Source organism: Phocoena phocoena, chromosome 3, assembly GCF_963924675.1.
Source record: "Phocoena phocoena chromosome 3, mPhoPho1.1, whole genome shotgun sequence".
NCBI classification, from domain to species: domain Eukaryota; kingdom Metazoa; phylum Chordata; class Mammalia; order Artiodactyla; family Phocoenidae; genus Phocoena; species Phocoena phocoena.
In genome coordinates, this window is record NC_089221.1 from 4,332,784 (window position 1) to 4,355,790 (window position 23,007).

General features: G+C 41.7%; 1 protein-coding gene across 1 annotated transcript in view; it reads left to right on the top strand.

Moving 5' to 3' along the window:
- Positions 1 to 201: 201 nt before the first annotated feature.
- ICE1 (interactor of little elongation complex ELL subunit 1) overlaps positions 202 to 23,007 on the top strand; it is a 58,460-nt gene continuing 35,654 nt past the window's right edge. Inside the window, exons 1-10 of the mRNA XM_065875005.1 lie at positions 202 to 490; positions 13,418 to 13,476; positions 14,118 to 14,152; positions 16,447 to 16,465; positions 17,224 to 17,335; positions 18,838 to 18,914; positions 19,884 to 19,921; positions 22,134 to 22,216; positions 22,434 to 22,473; positions 22,557 to 22,613. Of these exons, the coding sequence (XP_065731077.1) occupies positions 407 to 490; positions 13,418 to 13,476; positions 14,118 to 14,152; positions 16,447 to 16,465; positions 17,224 to 17,335; positions 18,838 to 18,914; positions 19,884 to 19,921; positions 22,134 to 22,216; positions 22,434 to 22,473; positions 22,557 to 22,613 (604 nt within the window). The 5' untranslated portion in view covers positions 202 to 406. The remainder of the gene's footprint in view (positions 491 to 13,417; positions 13,477 to 14,117; positions 14,153 to 16,446; positions 16,466 to 17,223; positions 17,336 to 18,837; positions 18,915 to 19,883; positions 19,922 to 22,133; positions 22,217 to 22,433; positions 22,474 to 22,556; positions 22,614 to 23,007) is intronic.

Here is a 23,007-nt window from a genome sequence, read left to right on the forward strand (position 1 = left end):
GAAGAAGGGCCCCTCCGATGTCTCTTCTCTCCTCGACGTTTCCTTCGCACCTGTCTTCCCAGCCGCATCGGAGCGGCTCCCCTCCCTATTTTGCTCAGGCAGCGCCTCAGGCAGCCCCGCGCCGCGGCGAGGGGCGGAGCGAGCCAGGGCGGGGCGGGGTCCTGGCCGGACTGCGTCGCGCTCGGGGGCCGCGCCGGGTATCGTTTCTTTCTAGTGCCCGAGGCAGCTCTGGCTCGGAGAGTGGTTTGTCAGCTCCACGGGGACCTCTGTGCACGGATGGACCCGCCCGGACCCGGCGGGAAGCGGCCTGGCAGGCGGCGGCCCCGGCGGCGTCAGCAGAGGCAGGACAGGGCCGAGATCGCGGGTCCCTGAGGCGCGCGGGCTCACCGGGCCCGGCGGCGGCACCATGATGCCGGGCGAGACCCACTCGGCAGCGCCCGGGACGGCGGCGGACCTCTCACGCTGTCAGGGCTGCGCTTCCCTGCAGCAGGTACGGCGTCTCCCCCGGGCCGAGGGTGCGGAGGGGCTGGGCCGGCCGTTCAGGGCTCCGGCTGCGGGTCGGGCCGCGCGCGTTAAGCTTCCGTGCGCTGCTCCCACTCCCGGGCGGAAGCCCCCCTCCCCCCTGCCGCCCTTTCCTTTAGTTGCTTTGGAAACGGCTTCCTTTGCGTTATTTAGGTTTAGGATCCAGGATTCATTTACTGGGATGCAGTGGTTGGGGAGCGAGTTCTGGAGGGCCCCCTGCTGCCTTTACGCAGTCTCAGGGCTCCCCAGGGCTGACTTGTAGGTAGATGAGGGATGGTCAAAATGACAAGCGAAGCCACCTTTCCCAGGATAAGCTTTTTTTATTGTGTTGGTCTGTCCTTAAAATGTTTCTTTCCTGGAGGCAGGTTCTTATGCGGCCTGCGGATTGGCCGAGAGGGTCGTTCATCGATTAAAGGCATGACGATACTGGAGGTTCCTAACTGTAGCGTGGTCTGTGCGCTACCGTTACAGAAGAGCTGCTAGTGTGTGGCCCCAGGTCTCACGGAGTCGTGGAAATAGTCCCAAGCAGTCGTTTCCAGTAGACTCTCCCAGCTATCTGATATCAGGAGTCTCTCTTCTGGCTATCAGTGTCTTTAATGGTAAAGCGGAACTGTCTACCACGGTATTGACATGTAACTAAATTATCACCTATTTTACTTAGTATTTTAGGCACCACGGACGTAGTGGTGAACAAAGTAGGTAAGATCTGCTGTCATAAATAAGATACATGTGTGCAAATAGGGCTTTAGAAGGTTTTAAGTGTTAGGAAAATAAAGGAGGAGTTGGAGTGGTGGTTTTGTCTCTTGGCTGGGGTGGCAGCAGGCAGGGTGATTTTGAAGTGGTGGCATTCGGACACCTGAATGATGAGAAGAAGCAGACTGGCAGAGGTGTGAGAGGAGTTTTCTAGGTAGAGGGCTTAACGGGCGAGTGATTATTGACGTGAAAAGGAGCAAGGTGTCTTTGAGGAGCAGAACGAAGTCTGGTTGGTGTGAGTGTAGCGCAGAGGGGAGAGCACTGATGAAACCAGAAAGGAATGTAGGCTAGATAAGCTTAGGGTTTTGTTTTGTTTTGTTTTTATTTTAAACTGCATCATCTATGAACTGATCCCAAACATTTAAGGGCTGAGAGCAGGGGAGGGAGAAAAGGAAGTCATGTGCTGGCACTCTGAAACAGAGGGGCAGCTACTAGTAAAATAATTGTCTGAGCTGAGCTGCCGCACTTAGGCATTTAGAACGTGCTTTTGTTTTTTCCCCTCAAAACCCAGCAACGTGCGTGAAGTTCTCTTGACTCTTTCACGAGTTATATTTATTCTTTGGGCCGGTTTATTTACTCAACAAATATTTATTGATCACCTGTTGTGTTTTAGGCAGTGCAGTTACACAGTGGGGGGAAAAAGCAAATATTCTACATCTCTTGGAGCTTCCATTCTAGGAGGTGGGGGGAGGAGACAGATTAAACAAGTTATGTGAGAAGGTAATAAATGTGCTGGAGATAAAGTGAGCAGAGAAGGGGGGAGAACAAAAGGGTGAGGAAGGGGCCAGGGGCTAGTGGAATTTAAATAGGGAGTCCTCACAGAGGTTGTATTTCAGCAGAGGCGGTGAGAGTAAGTTCTGTTGATGTCTTTGAAGAAAAGCATCCCAGACAATAGAAACGTCAGGTGTGGTGGCCTGACGCAGGAGCTTGACTGGTGTGCTCGGGGAGAGCAGGGAGGCGCTGTGGGCAGGGTGGAGTGCACGTTGGTGTCTTGTCTGCTTGGGGCTGCTCTAATGAAGTCCCATAACGTGCGTGGCTTGTCAGCGACAGGAATTTATTTCTTACATTTATGGTGGCTGGGAAATCCAAGATCAAGGGACTGGCAGCTTTGGTATCTGGTGAGCGCAAGATGCCTGGTTCATGCCTTCTTGCTGTGTCCTCACATGGCAGAAGTGGGCAGAGAGCTCAGAGCTCTCTGGGGTCCCATTTATAAGTACACTAATTCCATCCATGGAGGCTCTGCCCTTACGACCTGTTCACCTAGCAAAGGACCAATCTCCAAATGGCTAGCATATTGGGGATTATGTTTTAGCATATGAATTTTGTGGGGGACACAAATGACCTGTAGCAATCAGGGAGTTTAATGAAGTCAGAGAGAAGAGAGCTTGACTGTGGGAGCCCTTAGAGACCATTGTAAGGATTTGGGCTCTTACTCTGAAAGGATAGTGAGCCCTGAGAGGCTTTTTTGCAGGAGAACGACTGGTGTAAATTATCTTGTCCAGTTGTGGATCTGATTTTCCTTCAAAAACCTGGTCTACCCGTAGTAGTCCCCATCTTGGTTCAAAGTAGCAACTGTATCCTTCTGGTAGCTTAGGCCAGAAACTAGATGTCATCCTTGGTTCCTCACTTTTCTCTAACAACCTGCATCCAGTCCATCAGCTGATTCTGTTGGCTTCTTTGTTAGCCACCCATTTCTCACCATCCCCACTGCTTCCACCCTTGTGTGAACTGCTGTAGTCTCTGGCCCCGGGGGTTTTTGCAGTAGCCTCCTGTCGCCGCCTTCCTTCCTCCCATGCCACATTCCTGCTACTGGTTCTCAAAACAGCAGTACAAGTTGTCCGGTGAAGCCCCTAAGTCCCGGGGTCTGCAGGCCTTTCTGTAAGGGGCAGCATCATAAATATTTAGGTGTTGTGGTCTCGTTCACAGATACTCAGCTCTGCCTGCATAGTGTAAAGATGACCACAGATAACACTGAAGGAATGGGTGTGATTATGTTCCATGGAACCCTGATTTGCAAAAACAGGCCAAGAGCCTTAGTTTGCAGACCTGTCTCCTAGATTGCAGTACTCCATTGCATTTGGGTTTCTGTTGCCTGGAATGCATTTTTAGGGGAAGAGAATGGTTAGTTGTGAGTGGAGTCCATGGAACAAGTCTTTAATATTGCAAAGTAAGGCTGGAAAAGTAGGTTCCTGGCAGATTATGGAGGACCTTGAATGGTAACCACCTTAAAGTTTTGTGCTTAATTCCGTTTGCATCATGAAGAGTGAAGGGTTTTGTATGGTTACTACACAAGAGCAGTGTTTGTAGTAAAAATAACCGGTGGCAGTGTGCATGCTGGATTGAGGAGGTAAATGATTTCACTAATGCATGCTAGTGGTAATAAGAGGGTGGCTTAACTGAAGGGTCTTGGGATTGGGAATAGAGAAGAAGAAGGTTCTGAGTGTGAGAAACTGCAAAGAGTGAACAGATCTCGAGTCAGGAAAACAGAAGGTTCAGAGATTTAAATCCTGAGTGACTCTGAGAACTGTGGTAGAGCTAGGAAAAAGCAGACACCAAGATGGGAGAGACGTTGGAAATGTAGGAGCGAAGCTTTGGAATGACGTCAGCATAGTGGATTTTCAGCTGTTTTCACATTTGTTTGTAGTGCAAGGTGCTTCCAAGGTACTGTGATATACTTCCAGGGAAATAGTGAAGCAGCTAGGTCAGATGGGCACTGAGTTCATTGTAAGAATTTTATTTGGAGAGGGAGAGAGAATGGAGAAGTGTGTTCTGTCTCTTAAAAGAAAACCAGCAGGCTCATGACTAAGGTGAGCATGGAATGGTGAAGCAAGGAGAAACAGGGGTAAACAGGAAGCATACGGAAATCAGGTTGAGAAAGATGGAGGGCTGAGAACAGGCGATGGCATTTGCCAGGTAGAAGGTCCATGATCGGTCACCGGTAGAAAAGAAGTTTCTGCAGGGTTACATAGTGTCACAGCAAGTTCTGTATTTCAACTAAAATTGTACCAGGGAGAAACGGAAGAGGTTCTGTACATAGAGGAGGCATCCTGCTGTATAGCTCTAACACACTGAGACTTGTGGGTCTTGCAGAACATGTATGAGCACATTACAGGCGTCTTGCCTGCAGGAGCCCTGGCATCAGTGCTGTGGCTTCATTCTGAACCTCCGTGGGAGGCTGGCTGTCTCTGTCCCCAGTGGAACAGTGCTGGGGTGTGCTGCAAGTCTTCCTTCCCGTCTCACTCCTCCCTGCCCTCTTTCTCTTTTTTTTTTTGGCCATGCCCACAGCTTGCGGGATCTTAGTTCCCTGACCAGGGATTAAACCCGAGCCCTCAGCAGTGACAGTGCAGAGTCTTAACCACTGGACTGCCAGGGAGTTCCCTGCCCTTTTTTTCTTTAGTGGGTGCGGAGATACCCACTAGTTTCTCTTTTTCTAGTCTCTCACATCACCCTGTCTGTTTGCTCATCCTTATTGGTTATAATGGTTCATCACTGATCTGTAGCCCAGTGTGCATACGGGTTGCCGAGCTTTGGGAATCCTCAACCAAGGTAGATCCTTACTCTGGTGATATTATGTGCAATTAAACAAGTCTTGAGTGGTTTTAAGTCAAGCTGGCATAAGTCCCTTTAGTTCTGGTGAAGGAGAGGCCCTTTTATTTTACTTGTTTCAGTCATTGCAGAGTGAAACAGTTTAACTCTCTTGGGAATCCAGGTGGGTGTTTGAAGTGCATAGTTATACTGTTTAGCCCATGTAACTAGAATACAGTCAGAACAAATGGTGTTTGGTTGTCCTCGGGGCAGGTTTGAGCGAATTATTTATATAAACTTTTGTTGAGCTCCCATTTGATAATCACCAGTGGTTTGAACTTCATCATTTGGAACTTGAAGCGTGCTTGTCCCTAGACATAATGATTTGTAAGTGGTTATAAAGAATGCTTACAAAATTGTAATTCATTCATTTAGTGAACATTTTCTGAGCGTCACTGTGTCTGTGATGCCGTGGCGTGTGTTGGAATACAACCATGAACAGAAGAGGCATGGAGCTTGTGTTGTGGCTAAAGTTACGGATGAGTGAAAAAGCAACCCCCATATAACTGTAGTGTAATAAGTACGCATAGTTATTGAAAAAAAATTTGAGGAAAAGTGGACCTGCATAGGTCAGATACATGTTGGTCAGGGGTCAACTGTACTGTTTCAGGGGATGTTCAGGGTAGGTACCCTGGGAGCATCAAGGACGGATGGGTGAAGGCTTTGCAGCAGAAGTGAGTCTAGGCCTGAAGGTGCTTCCTGACTAAATAAGAGGGAAGAGATGGAGGGAGAGTATGGACAGAGGGCGCATCATGTCAAAGACTAGGAGGGGAGAATGGAGTCTGTGATAGAGTAAGCACAAAGCAAAAGGCGAGGAGAGGAAAACGAGGCCAGCGAGGCCGGAGCCTGCCTTCCCGGGCGCCAGAGCCTCTCAACTCGTCCTGGTGGGTGCGCGCAGGTGAAAAGGGGTGGGCTGTTACCACTGTGCCAGAGGGCATCGCCCGGGGTCCCGTCTAACCGTTCAGAGACACACTCAGCTCTGACGGAGCTCGGCCTAGACTCTCAGTTTTAAGTAAGAGCAGTTAATAAGAAGTTAGCAAACAGGAGGAGGAAGTGGGCTTATCAGGGAGGATTCAAGCTGACCATTTAGCAGATCACCCACGGCAGAGCAATCAAGGAGATTAGTGTGGTTTTAAAAAAGAATTTATTTTGAAGTAATTGAGAACTCATAGGAAAGTTGCCAGAATAGTGCGAAGAACTCTGGTATTCTCTTCACCCCACTCACAGGTTGTCAAGATGGTTGCGTTCACTCCATCCTGGTGTGCACACACGCACACTTTCCCTCCCCTGCGCACTCCACAGAGTGTTTCCTCGAGACCTGAGCACCTGTCAGCAGAATGAGCCACAGCTCTCCAGGCAGGGTGTAAGCCTCGGTGCAGCACTTCCCTCCAGCCCACAGACCCATCCGATTGTGCTTATGCTTAGGCCCAGGTGTAGCTTTTCCCTTTCTGGTTCAAGGTCCTGTAAGGAAGATGTGTTGTATGTCATTGTCACGTCTCTTCAGCCTTTTTCCTTCAGTCTTTCTCTGTCTTTCACGTTCAGGGAAGTTTGAGTACAGCCTTGTATCCTCTGCGGAACATTTGGCCAGGTCTGGGGACATTTTTGGTGGTTACACTGTATTAGCGGTCCCAAGACCACACCAGGTTCAGTGATTCCCTAGGGGGACTGCTCCAGGGTGTGGTATATTGTAGTGAAAGGATACAAAGGGCAGGCGAGTGGGGTGACGTGCAGAGGAAACCAGGTGAGTGACTTGACTCATGAATTCCTCTAGCGGTGTGTTGTGACACGTGTGACGTACCGTCTACCAGGGACTCTCATTAGAGACTCAGAGCCCAAAGACTGCTAGGGGCTGGTCACGTGGGCACCCCGTCTAGCATGTACCAAAACTCCAGACTCCCAGAAGGAAAGCAGGTTTCAGCATCGGCTACACTGCACAGGTGAGGTACAGGGCGCCACTCTTGTCAGTTTGGGGAATGGTGGGAACCCTCCAGAAATCCAAGTTCCCAGACGCCAGCGAAGGGCCCACGTCTCGAGCAGGCCTTTCTAAGGACAGCAGTCTCAGGCCACCCTGTGAACTCTTGTCTGCACCACCCCTTGGGGATGAGGCAGTGCTCTGGACACATCGTGAGTAGAAGCTAGGGAAGCTGGCAGGCCTGTCCGTGCAAAGGGAGTCCCACAGCTAAGAATCTCCCATCTCCAAATGTTAGTATAATTTGAGGTCGACTCAGGCAATTTAGTTATTCCATTATCATCTGTATATTTCCTTGTTTGCTCTGTGTCTAGGTATTGTACTTAGTGGTTTAGTAAAACCGCTTTCCTAACTATACTGCCGTCTCCTCTCTCCACTTCTCAGCCCCCAGGCCCACTGCGTGCTCCGTGCCAAGGCCCCCTCTCCTCACCCTGTGCGCTTAGCCACCATGTTGATCCCGCTTCCCCGAGAAGGGGAGGGGAGACGGGAAGCACAGAGCGCACTGCCTCTCTTTTCCTCAGTGCTCCGTGCTCACGGTGACGTTCAGGAGGCTGTTGTATGGCTGAAATGCAGTGTGCTACGGCGGGGGGCGGGGGTATGGGGAGCGCGTCTGAGTGGCATGGAGGGCGGGGCGAGGGCTGCTCTGGGGGCTGTGTTAGGGAACACGTGAGCGGGTGAGCGTGATAGAGCTTGAAGAGCTTGGCCCGAAGGCAGAGAAAAACAGAAGGTGGGAGTTAGGACAGCAGAAAGGAGAACTGGGGAGAAATCTGAGCTTTCCAGTAGATGTTATAATAGAAGTTCCAGAAGGAGAGGACAAGACTGCAGGGAGAGAAGCTGTAATCAACAGACGCCAGGCCACCTTCCCCTTGCCTGGAGAGGAAGAACAACACCCTGGACCCTGCGTCCTTCCTTAGAGGCTGGACAGCAGTAGGGAGGGCACATGGTGTGTGTACTCGTAAGTGAACTACTGCCTTCCACCTAGACACAGCCCACTCAGCATTCACAGTTCTGAGATCCATTAGAGACCTTGATTGCAATCAACCTAAGTGACCTTTGAATCAGATTGGAGAAAAACCAAAGAATGTTTTATTAGGACACTGCAGTAACAGACCAGATTCAAGCTGCCACTCAGCCAGGCCATAGGGAAAGTTAGGGACTGGAGTGCTGTAGGAAACTAAGAAGTTGTCCTCACTCAGTTTGTGTTTTATTTTCCTGTGTAATGCTATGTTTTGTGGTTTTAAGTCTTTAAAATCAGAATTATACATGAGCATAGTTTAGAGAGACAGCTAGATGTACAGAATTTGTTAGCCCCCAGCCAGTCTGTCCCCGTTCCCTAGAGATACCACTTTCGTTTGCACTCTGTGTGTTTCTTCTGGTTAAATAATAGATGTATATTGCTGCTGCTTGTTTTTCAGTTTTAGGCATATTGTTTGATTTCTGACTTTGGAAGGTGAGGACTGAGCTGTCTTTCTGCCCTGTACCCCAGCACTCCTGAGCATTCCCTCCTGCCCCCCGCCCCCCCCCCCCCCCCCCAAAAAAAAAGTCCTCTCAGTGTAGCTGTGAATTTCCCTTAGGTCACTATTCGGAGTTGACATCATTATGACCATTTGTTTTTCAGAGCCAAACTACGGAGTAACTTAGGATGATTTTTCCTTACCTGTGTGTTTTCTTGTTTCCCCGATTAATGACTATTTCCTTAATTCAGTGTTTTCATCTTGAAAATGCTAATGAGTGTTCACTATGTGTCAGAGACTGTTAAACACTTTATATGGCTCATTCTGTTTAACCCTGATAGCAAGCCAGTTAGGTAACCCCCTACCCCCGAGACACACACCCAAACCAGTTTCAGTCTCCTTATCTATAACATTGGAAATAGTACTGAGGCAGGGGTAAGTTAAGTCAGTTTGCCCAAGGCACCCTTCCAGGAAGTGGTGGAATAGGAATTTGAATCCAGCTGTGTCTTACCCCTAGAGCCTGAGGTTTCTGGAACGTCTCTGGCACAGTTCTTGACATTACAGAATGGCATCTGGAAGCAAGGCTGGGAAGATGAGATTGACTAGCAGAGAACTCGAAAGAGAATGGGAAAAGAAGGAGGTTATTTAAAAAAGAATCCATTTAGGGCTTCCCTGGTGGCACAGTGGTTGAGAGTCGGCCTGCACGGACCGGGTTCGTGCCCCGGTCCGGGAAGATCCCACAGGCCGCGGAGCCGCTGGGCCCATGAGCCATGGCCTCTGAGCCTGCGCGTCCGGAGCCTGTGCTCCGCAACGGGAGAGGCCACAACAGTGAGAGGCCCGCGTACTGCAAAAAAAAAAAATAATAATAATCCATTTAAATGCGTGATGACGCTACGTGGCGCTTGCAGTTCTCTGCCAGTTAGGTAGAAATATCATCTTAATGCCTTCATTCCACCAGATAATTCTGTCGTTTTGTTCTTAAGGGAAAAAAATCCCCTTCTGGGCCTTTAGAGCTGCTCCAGTCTGGTGTGCAGCTGCCTTCCTGGATTCTCTTTACCTCTGTTCTGCGCCCACCTCGTCCTTTCTCAGTTTACTCCAGGATTTGGGTGGAGTGTGTCCACATCCTTTGGCACCTCCCTGAGCAAGGGTGTCTGGGAAGTGAGTTTGTGGAGACTCCAGGTTTGAGAATGTCTGTTTTGCCATCATGACTGGCTGATAGCTTGTGCAGAATTTTACCTTGGAATTCATTTTCCCTCAACATTTTGAAGGCTTGCTTTCTAGGTCTCTAGATGATAGTTGAAGTCTAAAGCCATTCTGATTCCAGGTTCTTTGTACATGACTTGTTTCATTTTGATTTTTTTCTGTCATGATTCTCATAGGATCTTTGTTTTGTCTCTGATGCTCTGAAATTTTGTGTTTATGTTTCATGGTTTGTATCCAGTTTGTATCGCTGTGCTGGGCCCTTTCAATTTAGAAACTTCTGGCTTCAGTTCTTGGTTCTTTTTCTTCTTGAATATCAGTATTTCTTCAATGATCTCTCCATTTTTCCATTCTTCTCTTACTGGAACTCTTGTTGGGCTTGTGAGACTTCTTGCACTGACAGTCTGATTTTTATTTTTTCTTCATTCTTTCCTACATCTGTGTTTTGTTTGTTTGTGTTTAAATTTTGGAGGACATTTTTACAGCTTTATCATCAAAGCTTCTGAGTCTTTTATTTTGCTTCCCTGTTTTTAATTTAGTTATAACAGTTTTATTGAAGTGTAATTCACATACCATAAAGTTCATCCTTTTAATATGTACAGTTAGGTGGTTTTTAGCATATTCACAGTTACACAACCTGGTCGCCACTTGTAAAACATGTTTACCCTGCCCCGTGCCCCTGCCAAGAAACCTCTTAAGCATCAGCGGACATCCCCCTTCCCCAGCCTGCAAGTCCCTGGCTATCACTAGGCTACTTTCTGTCTCTCCGGATTTGCTTATTATGGACGATTCATGTGAATGGAATCATACGGCGTATAGCCTTCTGTGACGGGCTTCTTTCACTGAGCAGGTTTACAAGGTTCTTCCGCATTGTAGCATGTGCCATTCATTCCAGTTCATTGTCAGGTATTCACACTGCATGGCCGTACCACATTTTATTCATTCATTCATCAGGTGATGGTTCATCCATTTATCAGTTGCCATTTAGTTTATTTCCACTTTTTGGCTAGTGTGAATAAATGCTCCTTTAAATAAAAGTGTACAAATGTGGCATGGGCATGTTTTCAGTTCTCCTGGGCATATGCCTAGCAATGGAATTGCTAAATCATCTAACTAACTGTTTAGCATTTTGAGGAGTGTCAAATTATTTCCACAGCAGCTGCACATTTCCTGTTCCACCAGCAATGCTATGAGGGCTCCAGTTGCTCTGCATCCTCACCAGCACTTGTTATTGTCTGTCATTTTGATTTCAGCCATCCTATTGGGTGTTTCTTTTTAATTTTTAAAAACTTTTTGAAAAACTTCTAAGAACTCTGAGTATTCCTTTTAAAAATAGCTGCTTGTTCTTGTTTTATGAGAATAACATCATTTATCTCAAGTCATGTTAATTAGTACCTTTAAAGGTTTCTCAGTTTTTGTCTACTGCAAGTTGCTTTGGTTCATTCTGTTTTGGTCTCTCTTTCATATTACAGGTTTCTGTCTGATGTTTGGACATCTTTGATTGATTGTTCATATGAAGAGCGGTAGCTAATAGAGCGGTGGCTGGCAATGCTGAGTGTTGTGGGCTTTTGGACCCTGAGCTTCATTGCAGTAGGTCTGGGTGGGCCACTTCTTGACTGAAGAATATCTCATGTTGCTACTTTAGATCTTGTCTCCAGGCTGGTTAGATTTCCTTAGAGAAAGGGCTTCTAGTCTCCTGCCTGGAGGGCGAAAGGATTGGCTGCCACTGTCTGGGAGCTTAATGGGGAGAAGCAGGCTGTCAGTATCAGTGCAGTTGCTTAAATGTACCTGGTCCCTCTGTTTTTGGTGCATTCCACCTGCCCCAAGTGTTCACAGTGTTCTAGACAGAGGCTTCTTCAAAAAGCAGACCTCCTCCTGCTGGCTAGGGGTGGGGCAGTTTCCTGGTAGCAGAGCAGAGTGGGGATTTGAGGGTTCATGCTTACCAGGAAGCTTGCAACTAGTTATCTTCTTAGTGACCCCCGCCCAACCTTCCTCAGGACCCTAACCCCTCCGTGCTTGTTGAAGTTTTGTAGTGTAAACTGAGAATTGAGTGGTTTGTCCCCCCTCGCCCTGCCTGCCTCTCCTGGGTCTGCTAAATCAGTATTCTCAAGTCAGCTTTCCTGTGTTCCTTTGTCTTTTATCCGCTTCTCATCCTTGTGGGTTTGGCCTTTTGGGAAAAGAAATCCCTTGACTTCAGTTTTAGCTGGTTTTAGGGAGGGAGTAAAAGCAGATGCATTATTTACCCTCTCTGCCTAGAAATCTGCCATGTAGAATTTATTTTTTACATAATGAAAGATTTTTTTTAAATGTGGAAAGCCAGATACACTAAAGTTATTGAATAGTCCATTCATTGCCCTTTGATTTATAATGTTCAGAGTCTCTACTGTACCCAAGAATCAATTCTAGAATAAAGATAGAAATAGGAAGAAAGGGCATAAAAGTACTAGAAAAACATGTGGAAGACTCCTTATGATTTAGCATCTTAGGTGGGGTAGAGCCTTCTAAATATATTAGGAAACCAAAATTTAAGAAAAATGACAGATTCAACTATGTGAATATTCGAAACTACTGTATTCATATATAGTTGTATATTAATGATCAATTGAGAAACATAACACCTGTAAATATTTGTAACTTTTGGACCAGATGTTACTGTTCCTCATATATTGCAGCTCATAAGAAAAGTGCAACCACACCAATGAGCAAATGATATAAGGGGCCGTTTTTCTTACTAAAAGAAAAATGATGAACGACCAGAGGAAGATTTCTCAGTATCACGCATAAAGAAATATAAATGAAAAATATGTCTTCTGAGATTATCAAAGTTCCCAGCTATCACTAATGCAGGGAACCTATTTGGACTTTATCCTAGGGGAAACTAGAAGTGTCTCCCAGAGAACTGGGCAAGGAAATATATTGCCTGTTGTTAGTAAAGACTGAAAAGGACCTAACTGGCTTTCAGTGGAGAATTGGTGAATTGAGTACATCCAGACGTATTTTAAATATATAGTGACGGTTCTGAAAGAATATATACAAAAAGTAACAGTGATTTTTGACAGGTGTTGTGATTATGAGATAACATATACTTTTTACTTTATATATTGTGTAAATTTTTTTATTTTAGTAAATATGTTACATGTATGACGGCAAAGAAAATGCATATATTAGCATGAAGGAAAATAGTTCTGTAATTCTGAAAATTAGTTAGATTACCTAGATAGAAAAAGATGTTTTGGGGATAATTAATGAAAAATAAGTTATTTCTGAAGTTTATCAGTGAAAAAAGGAGACATTAAAGGAAAAAGTCACTTAAAGAAAAGAAAATCTGTTCAGTTTAAAATTTTAGGAACATTTTGAACAGTGTAACTAATGTTTTTTTTCTGTCAAGTTGATAGCAGTAATTTAGAGCCACATTTGCAGTTTGTCCCTAAAGTGTAACATAGATCCTTATAAAAAGAAGTTTCACTTAATCTTGGCCCCATTTTAATATTCCTATTTGCTTTTCCCATGTTATTTTTATTTTTTTGCTGTTTTTAATAATTTACGTGTATTTTTGGATTAAGTCCTTTCGGAAATAATGTGGAGTGAAGTGTAGACTGATGGTCAGTAGTAATCAGTGAACTAAAGTAATGAATATGTATTGAGTTCTCGCAGTGAAAAAGCACACACAGTCAGAGCATCAGTACAACTGCCTTGCTGTTAGAGTGACGTCATTCAGGTAAAGAAAGAGATTCAGAGAAATGCAGCATGGGCTCAAGGTCACATAGAATCTCTGTGGGTTTATACTCAACATAAATAATAGATTTACGTATTTCCATGTTTATATAATATAGTGAACAGTATGTTTATATTTTATAATAAATGTTACAGAAAAAATAATAAAGTAGTTTATACTATAAAAGCAAATAGCTAACTGTAGCTTTTTTTCTTTCAGAATTTAAATGAATATGTTGAAGCATTAATTACCCTGAAGCAAAAAATTATTAATACAGAGTGAGTATGTTTTCCTCTGTTTGGCCGAACTTCGTGAACCTGACATACAAGCTGGAGCAGATGGTGGTGGTGTTAGACCCCCTCGGGCTGAGAGTGGAACTGGGGTTGCTCACCTGGTGCCTGTGTGGTGCGGGTTATAATGGAACTCCTCAGGGCCTGCCCCAGGCCCTCGGCAGCCAGAGCGCAGAGTCCTAACCCCTGGACCACTGGGGAGTTACCAGTGCTCAGACCTTTACAGCAAGGCTCAGCGGTTAGAACATGATTTTTGCTAAACTGGAATTTTTTTTTAAAGCTGTTTTCTATCTTTAAAGCCTTCTTAGCTTTAGGACTGGACATCAGATTTCTTTGTAGTAAATTTCCTGGTGTGATTGTTTTTTTAATCCTGTGAAAGTTACAAGAATTTGTAGGCAAAGATATTATTTAGATCATAGGAATTTTAACTTAAAAATTCATTTATCAGTGCAGTGCTTTTAAGGAATTTAAGGTGATATGGATATGTGTGTGCATATGTTTAATTAATTAAACATAAATTTGTTGCAGGAAACCTAGGAAGAAAGGTGCCTTGTACATTTGGAAACATGATTTTAACATAGTGTGTTTTCTAGATTGAAAAAGTAACATAACTCTTTTCTTTGTTACAGTAATTTGTTGACAGAATATCAGAAGAAATGTGATGATATCCTTTTACTGGCTTTTTCGTTGGAATTTTTAAGAATGTAAAGGAATGTGAGAAATTTCATAGTTACTCTTTGGAAAGCGGTGCTTACAGGCTCCAAGTAGGAAGTGCCCCTGACAAGCGCAGTTGAGCAGCTGTCTTCTACTCATAACACACGTTTAATGGTCAAGGCTGCTGGCCTCCTTGTTATAGAATGTGTTTTGTTTTTGTCATTGATTTTGATTTTCTTAAGGTTTCGTAAGCTTTTTAAAGAGTAGGTCTTTTTCATTTATACTGAGGACATGACCTGTGCTCTTCAGGTTTAGGAATAATGTGAAGCTGAATATGATGCTATGAGAATATTTTGGGATTTCTATAAGGAGTGCACTGTAGGAATATTCAGAATGTGGGAAAATTAACTTTTGTTAATTAGTTTTGTGACTTGTAGAGAATTAATGAATATATCCCAAATCATAGTGTAAGTTTGTATCCTCAGGACAGTCCTTGGTCTCTGTGTCACTGTTTTGTCCAGTAGCCGTTTAGAGCACCTGCAGGCCTCTGTATTTTCTTGGCAGGGCGGAAGTAGTGGGCACAATCATTCCTCCTACACCTTTTGGTGATACTTACCTGAATTAAGTGTCTCCTGTGACAGTAAACACACATACGTGTGACCCGCAGCCTTAGCTTCAGTATTGGAGCAAATAACTGCTGTTCAACTCTGGCAGTAACCTGAGGCCTGTTTCAATATTATTTCTGGCATTCCTAAACTTATATGTAATCACCAGTTATTTGTTTGTGTTGGTACCATTGCATCTAATTTGTGTGATTAGAGTAGGCACAGCATTTCGACTTATTTTTAGTATCTCAAGTTTTACATTAAAAAAAATAGGTCTTTGAAAATCTCCTCTTGTGCTTTATTGAAATTATCAGTTTAACTATAAATGTATGTTATTGCAAGAGTAATATCTTTGATTTTGAAAGCTGTACAGAAACAGTTATTATAAACACTTCTAATTAGCTAAATAGGGAAATAGGCAGTTAATTCCAGTATTAGGAAAATATGTGTTCACTGTATCCTTTTTGGAGAAAATGGTATGAACTTTTTGAGGTAATTACAAATGTAAGCTAGCAGGGAAATTATTGATTTACTTTTCTAAAATTTATAAAATTTAAAAAATCAAAATTGTTAGAGTAATTTATTAAAAATTGATAAAACTTTTTGATTATTCTTGAATTTCCCTTCTGCAGTGTGCTAATCTGCTTCAGCCTCAACTATAGGTAAATACAGACTTTTTTTAAACACATCTGACTTGCTCACAATATGTATTCATTGTACCTCAAGTATGCAGTTGTTTGCTCTACAACCTGAGGTGCCAATGTTGTAGGTTTAATATGGCTTCTTGTGTGACTCGATTCTTTACTCTTTTGTATAATTCTGATTGTTTTGTTGTTTATTAGTTCCTCTTTGTACAGGGCAGAGAGTATATTTTATTTCATCAGATATTTTTTGAATTTTTCTTTCTTGCAAAGACTGCAGTAATTTAGGGTGAAACTCCTTAATCTTCAGAAGTTTACATTCTAATAGAGGAGGGTACAGATGTGTTGGAACCAACAGACATTTCTATATTGTGATATGAGAGTAGGATTTGACAGGAGGTGAAACTTAAAGGAATGCCTTTTTGCTGTCTTAGAACATTTTACTGGCAGCATGATGGGAAATGAAGCTACCAAATTGTGCAGACTGTAAAAGTGAAAGGTTTTCCAGATTTTATGTTCTCCCTGTATTTCTTTTCTCATTGCTCGTTAAATACATATATATATATATTTAATTCATTCAGTATTTATATTCATTAAATATATATATATACACACACACATATATACGTGGTTTTAGTAAGTACGTAACTCTTATTTGCTGGAGTTGAGCTCTGGACTCTGAGAAAAGAAGGACAGGATGTTTGGGTATTCTGATACATACAGGATTCGAGGTAGTTTTCGTTAGTTGCTTATTGCATTGTCTTTATTCTTGGAATTTAATATTTATCGTATAGTTAATCAAGAATCTTTTTTAATTTAGAGAAGTGCATATTTTGACTTATGGTGCATGTTATGATTAATAGGAGTAACTCAGTAAAAAGCTTTATCATATGTTGTAGATGGAACTTTGAATGTTGTTTTTTAAGATTATGATTTTGCCTATATGTATACTGAACACAGATTATTGAAGTTTTAAGGTGAGTTTTGTCTTCAGACAAGATGAAATTGTTTTATCGTCAGTAGATAAAATTGTCACAGTTTTCTTTAACAAGTTTTACAGCTGCAGTTTGCAAGAAGGTAAGCTAGCTACCTGTTTTCCTAGTCTATTTGGGGTAGACACTTATCGGACTAGATTTTTACACAGATTCAACAAAGTGCCACATAGAATTGACCCATTATGTAGACTGTTTCTTTGATGCTTATAATAAAAGAAGATTCACATTTTCCTTACTGTTAAATTGTCCAAATTAATTTCTTACCGAGGTCTTAAATTACAGCCTAGTGTTTGATTTTTCAGTAAATTTTACTGATCTTGTGGCCACTGAGATGAAGTTTATTGCTATCAGTTATTGTTTTCTCTGTGAATTGGATAGTTTAAAGTGGTTGTTTATCCTGTATATTTTGATCAATTTAAAGTAGTCTTACTTAGAATTTAGTAATGTTTTATACTCTGATTACATTTATCAATTAGAAGAAGGCAAAGTATGGTTGTAAAATGACCACACAGTTGCCTATCATTGAATTGAAATCAGTGGTGATGAACTCAGGATTGAAGAGCCAGATCACCTGGCAGATCATCCAAGTGTTCTTGTTCTCTAGCAGATTGAGAGCCTATTGCGCTTGCTTCTCATATGGTTTTGGATGTACTTTTATTAGAAATAGACTCATGTCAGAAATAAAAAGTGATACATAAATCATTTTGGTACAAATAGAATGCATTTAAAAAGAGAGATTCTTTGTTTTTAGGTAGAAATAAAATTGAAACCAGTAGATAAATTTAATAATTCACTGTAGATACTTTTGCATAATAACGTTAATGCATTGTCCATTTTTAGAGAGAATATTACTCTGCATCACCAAGTGGAACAGATGCTTCAAAAAATTTCTCCTCTGCAGAAGTGTCAGGAAGAACTGGGATCTTTAAAAGCAGAGTTAGAAGAGAAAAAGGTACCTAAAGTAATTTTCCTACAGAAGGTTGTCGTCAGTAAATTAAGATCTACTTATTTACTATAATTGGGATAAGGGGACATTTTATGCCTTAACAAAGGAAATAAGTGATAGTCAAGACTCTTAAGTGTATTGCTATACTTAGAGAACATTGAATTAGTTGATTGATGGCTTGGTCCTTAGAGTAATTATTAGTAATTAATGTAATGCTGTATTAGTTGCTTATGCTTTTTGAGAGGTTCAGTAGAGGAACCTTTTTAGCTATGAATTTTTATGACTTTATGTGCCCTGCATTGCTTGCCTTTTCCATTTTTCTTGCTGTAAGTGTAAAGTAACCTGCAAAAGTTCAAACTTAAATTACAGAAATTATGTTTTCCATTTCAAAACCCAGTTACACTAAGTAAAACTACTTTAGATGCTATAAACTTATTTTTAATATAAATTTTGTTTTTTTTGGAGCCTTAGAAGAGAATTCATGGCTTTTACAAATTAAACTCTGAAGCCAGTGAAGTTAGGTGGTTAGCATTAGGTAAGTCGTTGCCAAGCCGGAATGGTTCCTGGCTCCTCGGTCTGATAGTATTTGTGCCTCCCAGTCTTCACATTGTTTCATTTTAGGACGCCATGCACCTCTCTGAGGTTTACATATTCAAACAGTGCGTCGATTTTCCTATTTCTATAGGAAGTATTATATATTTAACTATGTGGTGAAAATTAAACAGAAACAATCAAGATGTTGAATTTTGTCTACCTCTGACTACAAAGTAATGTCATCAGCCATACCTGAGAGGAAACATGAACATTGGAATCACAGCTGAATAATAAACCTAAATAGTCACTCTTTCTCTGGGACGTTCAAAGAATTACTCAGTGTCTGGATCCTCAGACCCCTCATCTGTAAAAAGGGGTCATAAAGCCCATCTCTCAGAGCTTTGGTGACCGAAGAGCTATACACATTATATTGTACTGTGTTATCAGGCTCAGTGTTTCTTTCCCATTCCATAGTGTCCATAGGGTATACATATTGATTGGTGTTAACATATTTTCCCCAATTATCATTAAGTATAATGTTTTATTTTATATTTTTGCATAGTAGTAATAATAGCTTATATTTATTACCTCTAAAATTTCTTTAGGTTTTGTTGAATTTTAATTGGCTGCAACAAAAATATTAGCTGTTCGATATTATGAAGATCTGGGGTTATTTTAAAATTAGTATATTTTAAGTTTTATAGCTCTGTTTGATTAGACTGTTTTATCATATTACCTCTGTTTAGGATCTGGTTATATCTGTTAAAATGTTCAATGAATTGTACTTTGGTTTCCTGCCTAATCATATGTATTCATTTGGTTAGTTTCATACTATTAAGTGATAATAATTTAGCTTATCAGGGTCAAAATCCTTGTCACTGGTGGTCACTGACTTTCAAATTGTTGAGAGAGATATATATATAATGTATACACACACACACACACACACACACACACATTTATTTCCTTTTTAGAGTTCTCTGAAGTTGTATCAGGATACTCATCAGGAATATGCTCGTGTGAAAGAAGAATGCTTGAAAACTGATGCTCAGTAAGTATTTCTGAAATTAACTGTGGAAATAGTGTTTTCAACTTTGAAAATGTCTAATGCTTAAATCAGTAGTGTTTCTCTTTTCTCTGTCTTTGGGTATGTTGACCATAATTAACTGGGTGATCTTGAACTAGTCTCACAACCTTGGTTTCCATATCTGTAAAATGGAAATTATACCTATGTTGAAGGATTAATAGGAGTAAATATGCCATCTTATGTTACAGGCCTGCACAAAGAACTCCATAAAAGTTTTTATGTCTATATGCATGCGTGCTTGTGTGTCTGTATTTTGTTTTCATAGAGAAAACATGATTACCGTCTCACTTCTTTGTACCATTCCTTTAATAGATATCATCTGGAATGGGTGTCTGTGTTCCATTAATGAAAGGGGCTCTTCCAAAGAAGTCAGTTGATTGTTTTGAAGTTTAATACTATATTCACATTGTTTACAAAACTCGTGAGCTACACATACAGTAGTTTAATGTAGATGCAATGTCACAGTAATTCAGAGACTTTCTCAGAGGGTTTCCTACCTTCACTGCCTCAGAAGTCTATCCTAAAACAAGTGCAGTTTTCTAGCCGCTGCCTCCTGTAAGATGGTAGTATGGCCCTTGACTGCCTGTGCTCCTGAAAGCAACTGCACCTAGTCAGGTGCTGGACTGAGGCCAGGATGCCACCTGGATGCATCAGCTTGGCTCAGAGATGAGCCACACAGGCACGATATGCCGCAAAAATGCAGAATTCTAAAAATCCATCTTACGTATATTACACACTAAACAGCATACTGTTCTTTCTGAAGTTTACCTTCAAAACAGTTGCTGGTATTTTTAATGATTGATGTGTTGTATTTGTTGTGACTAACATTTTCTTTATTATGTAAATCTCAATAATTTAAAAAATCATGTATATCACAAATTGTGAAGTTACTTTTTTTTTTAACCATTTTAATTTATACAATTATATTATCAGGAAGAAGAAATTAGAAGCCAAGGTGAAGAAGCTGGAAGGTAATTGGCACTCTTGTTGTCCAGCTAATGGAAGTCATTGTCTTTGTATGAATGATTGGTAATTGTACAAGGCTGTAGTACTTGGTCAAGTAGTTGAGTCCTGGTTTTTGATGGTGCATCCCTGGATGAGTGTATTAAGGGTACTGTTAGGAAGAAGGTTGAATACTGTACTTCTCTCAGTTACTGGATAGACATGGAAATGGAATGTGGCATATCCTTGAAGTGTTCACTCAAAATAATAACAGCCCATACTTTTACTGTAAAAAGCAGCGATCAAGAAAAGGACTTAAATTTTGAAAGTTGAATCTCATGGGGCCCTCTCATTTTTTACTAACGAAATAAATGGTTAGTAGAAAAGGGTACTACTTTTAGTACTGAGAAACTTGATGTGTTTGGATGGTTGTGACACACTTACGATGGAGAGATTTCTGTGAGATTCCCTCCACTGAGAATTTCCTCTGTGTCCTGCCCACCACCCCCCTGCCCCCGGCACCCCAAGTTTGCTCAGGGCCTTCTGTCTACACTGAGCAGGCAGAGGGCCACATGAGAGTCTGCTCAGCCCTCCTGTGGCAGCTAAGAGCCCTTTTGGGAATTGAATCCGAGATCTTTTCTTCTGTTTTCTCCTCCTTATTGAGTGGTTGTGACGTGGAAATAACATCAAGTAGAGACAAGTGTGACCTGCCAGCCCATCCCTGATGCCCTCCTCCTTTCTCTCCAGCATGGGCTGGGGCTGCCCTCATAACTGTGGGGCTCACGGACCTGCTCTTTGCCCTGTCATCACTCCCGTAGTCCTCTGCTTCAGAGAACGGGGTTTTTTTGTTTTTTTTTTAATTGAAGTATAGTTGATTTACAATGTTGAGTTAATTTCTGCTGTACAGAGTGATTCAGTTATACATATATAAACATTCTTTTTTTTAATACTTTTTTCCATTATGGTTTACTACAGGATATTGAATAGTTTCCCTGTGCTAGACAGTAGCACTTTGTTGGTATCCATTCTGTATATGATAGTTTGCATCTGTTAACCCCAAACTCCCACTGCATCCCTCCCCCAGCCCCCATTGGCAACCGCAAGTCTGTCGGAGAACAGTTTATTTTCATTTCGAGTGTGAAGTGAGAATTTGAATAGAAGTTGCTGAATATATTTCCAGTTATTAACTTGCCTTAATTGAGCCCAATTTTTCAGACTTAGGTTCTAAATGTTTTGCTAACAAGTTTTCCTCTGATTTGGTTGTTGCACAAACATTGAGTGTGGCAGTAAGTACAACATCACTGTGTTCTTTCTCAGTATTACCTTCTGTTGCTACTGTGTGGAGATAATGTCTATTTAAGGAAAATTTTTAAAGGGATCTAAAATGCCTGTGAGACTACATGAAGCTTTTACAGCAAACTTCCTTTGAAGCGAAAGTATATTTCCCATGTGACAAAAATATTTTTCTAGTAAGCGACAGGGCTAAAAATCAGGTAAAGAAATACTCAAGTTTGTTAGGGGAATCAGGAGAGGATTGTTACTGTGGTGTTTATAGGATTTTACTTTTCATAGCAATTGTATGTGAACATATTCAGATAAAGTCAATACTGCTCAGGTTCTTAATAGTATATTTGAACCATTCAGAACCAAAAACTCGAGTTAAGAATTTGCTGTAGATCCACAGGAGAGCTATAAAAATACCTTAAAAGTAGATCTATGTAAAGATATAGGGACTTAGGATGAGTTGGCTTGATGCAAGGGAACTCCAGGCAGGAAGGAGTAAAAACATAGTAAACATTGAGAAGATTGTCCCTTCCCCCAAATGAAGAAAATGGTCTTAACTATTGCTTGATAAAATCACAGTTCTAAGTCTCTAAAACTTGAATGTTCCTGATTGTTGAAGAACAAGGGGACCACAGCCTCTCCCTCTAAAGATCTTGTACATTGGCTTGTTGCCTGACTAAAGGGTTGGGGTTGGCTTGTTTCAGGATTGGAAAGGAGTCTTAGGGCCTATATGCCATTTCTTCAGTTTTGTAGATAATAGTTTAAACAAAAGTGTTCCTGCATTTATCCCTGATTCTGATAGAATACTGAAAGAATAGTAACTTTTTACAGAATTTGTTTCAAATTTTAAGAAACGAGGAAAGCTCTCAGTAGTTTATTTTGAGAATTTCATTAATGGTAATTATAAATGTGGTAAATTACTTTTCTCTCTTACTTCACTGCACTCTTTAAATAAAGAGGCTGCTGTCAAGCAAACTCAGGACTTCAAGCAACTAAGGAATGAAAAGAAAATACTTGAAAAGGAATTTAGGAAGACACAGGTAATAGATAACAGCAGTGCCCACGCATGTTCAGATCTTCCCTCCGGGACTCCTTGGGTCCTCTGTAAGCCCCGTGGGTCCTCGTCATGAGGAGTCACACGTGAGGCCCCCAGCTGAGGGCAGTCAGCAGTGCCCCTGGGTTGCCCCCTCTTACATCCCGTCTAGAACTAGCACTCCTTTATCCACTGCAAACACTGCTCGTGTTTTGTTTTCACAGGAAAAGCTTGATGAATTTTCTAAACAGAAAAATGAAAAGGGTGAGTATTCAGTTAATGCTTACTTAAGAATTCTATTTTGACACACAGTATTCTTTTCTAACTGTTTTTTCCCCACATTTTAGAGTTGAGACATATTGGAACACAAATTTCAAGTGATTCTTATGGAAGCATTGATAAAAGTAAGTATACTGCAAATTTAGTTTCAATCTCTTTGCATTTCTTTTAGTGGTTTGGGAGGTTGCTTGTTACTCTTACCTATAATTGTGGGAATTCCTGGGCTTGTACATGTTTTTTGTTAGAAGAAGCCATCTCCTGTTTCCTGTCTTCATTAGATCTGTGTATGTTATCACCTTGCTGTCTGATAAAATAATATAGTGAATGAAAGAGTTGAAAAGCAGTATTCCTTGGGAAAGAAAACTGGGAGAGCTATACTTTCCACACTTTTCAATAAATGAGTATAGTTTCCTCATTAGATTATAATTTATCAAGTTAATGTATTAGATTTCATAGGTGCCAAATATATAAAAATGTTTAAAGTCAGGCAGGGAAACTGTGGAGTCAAAGCCCTGCAGT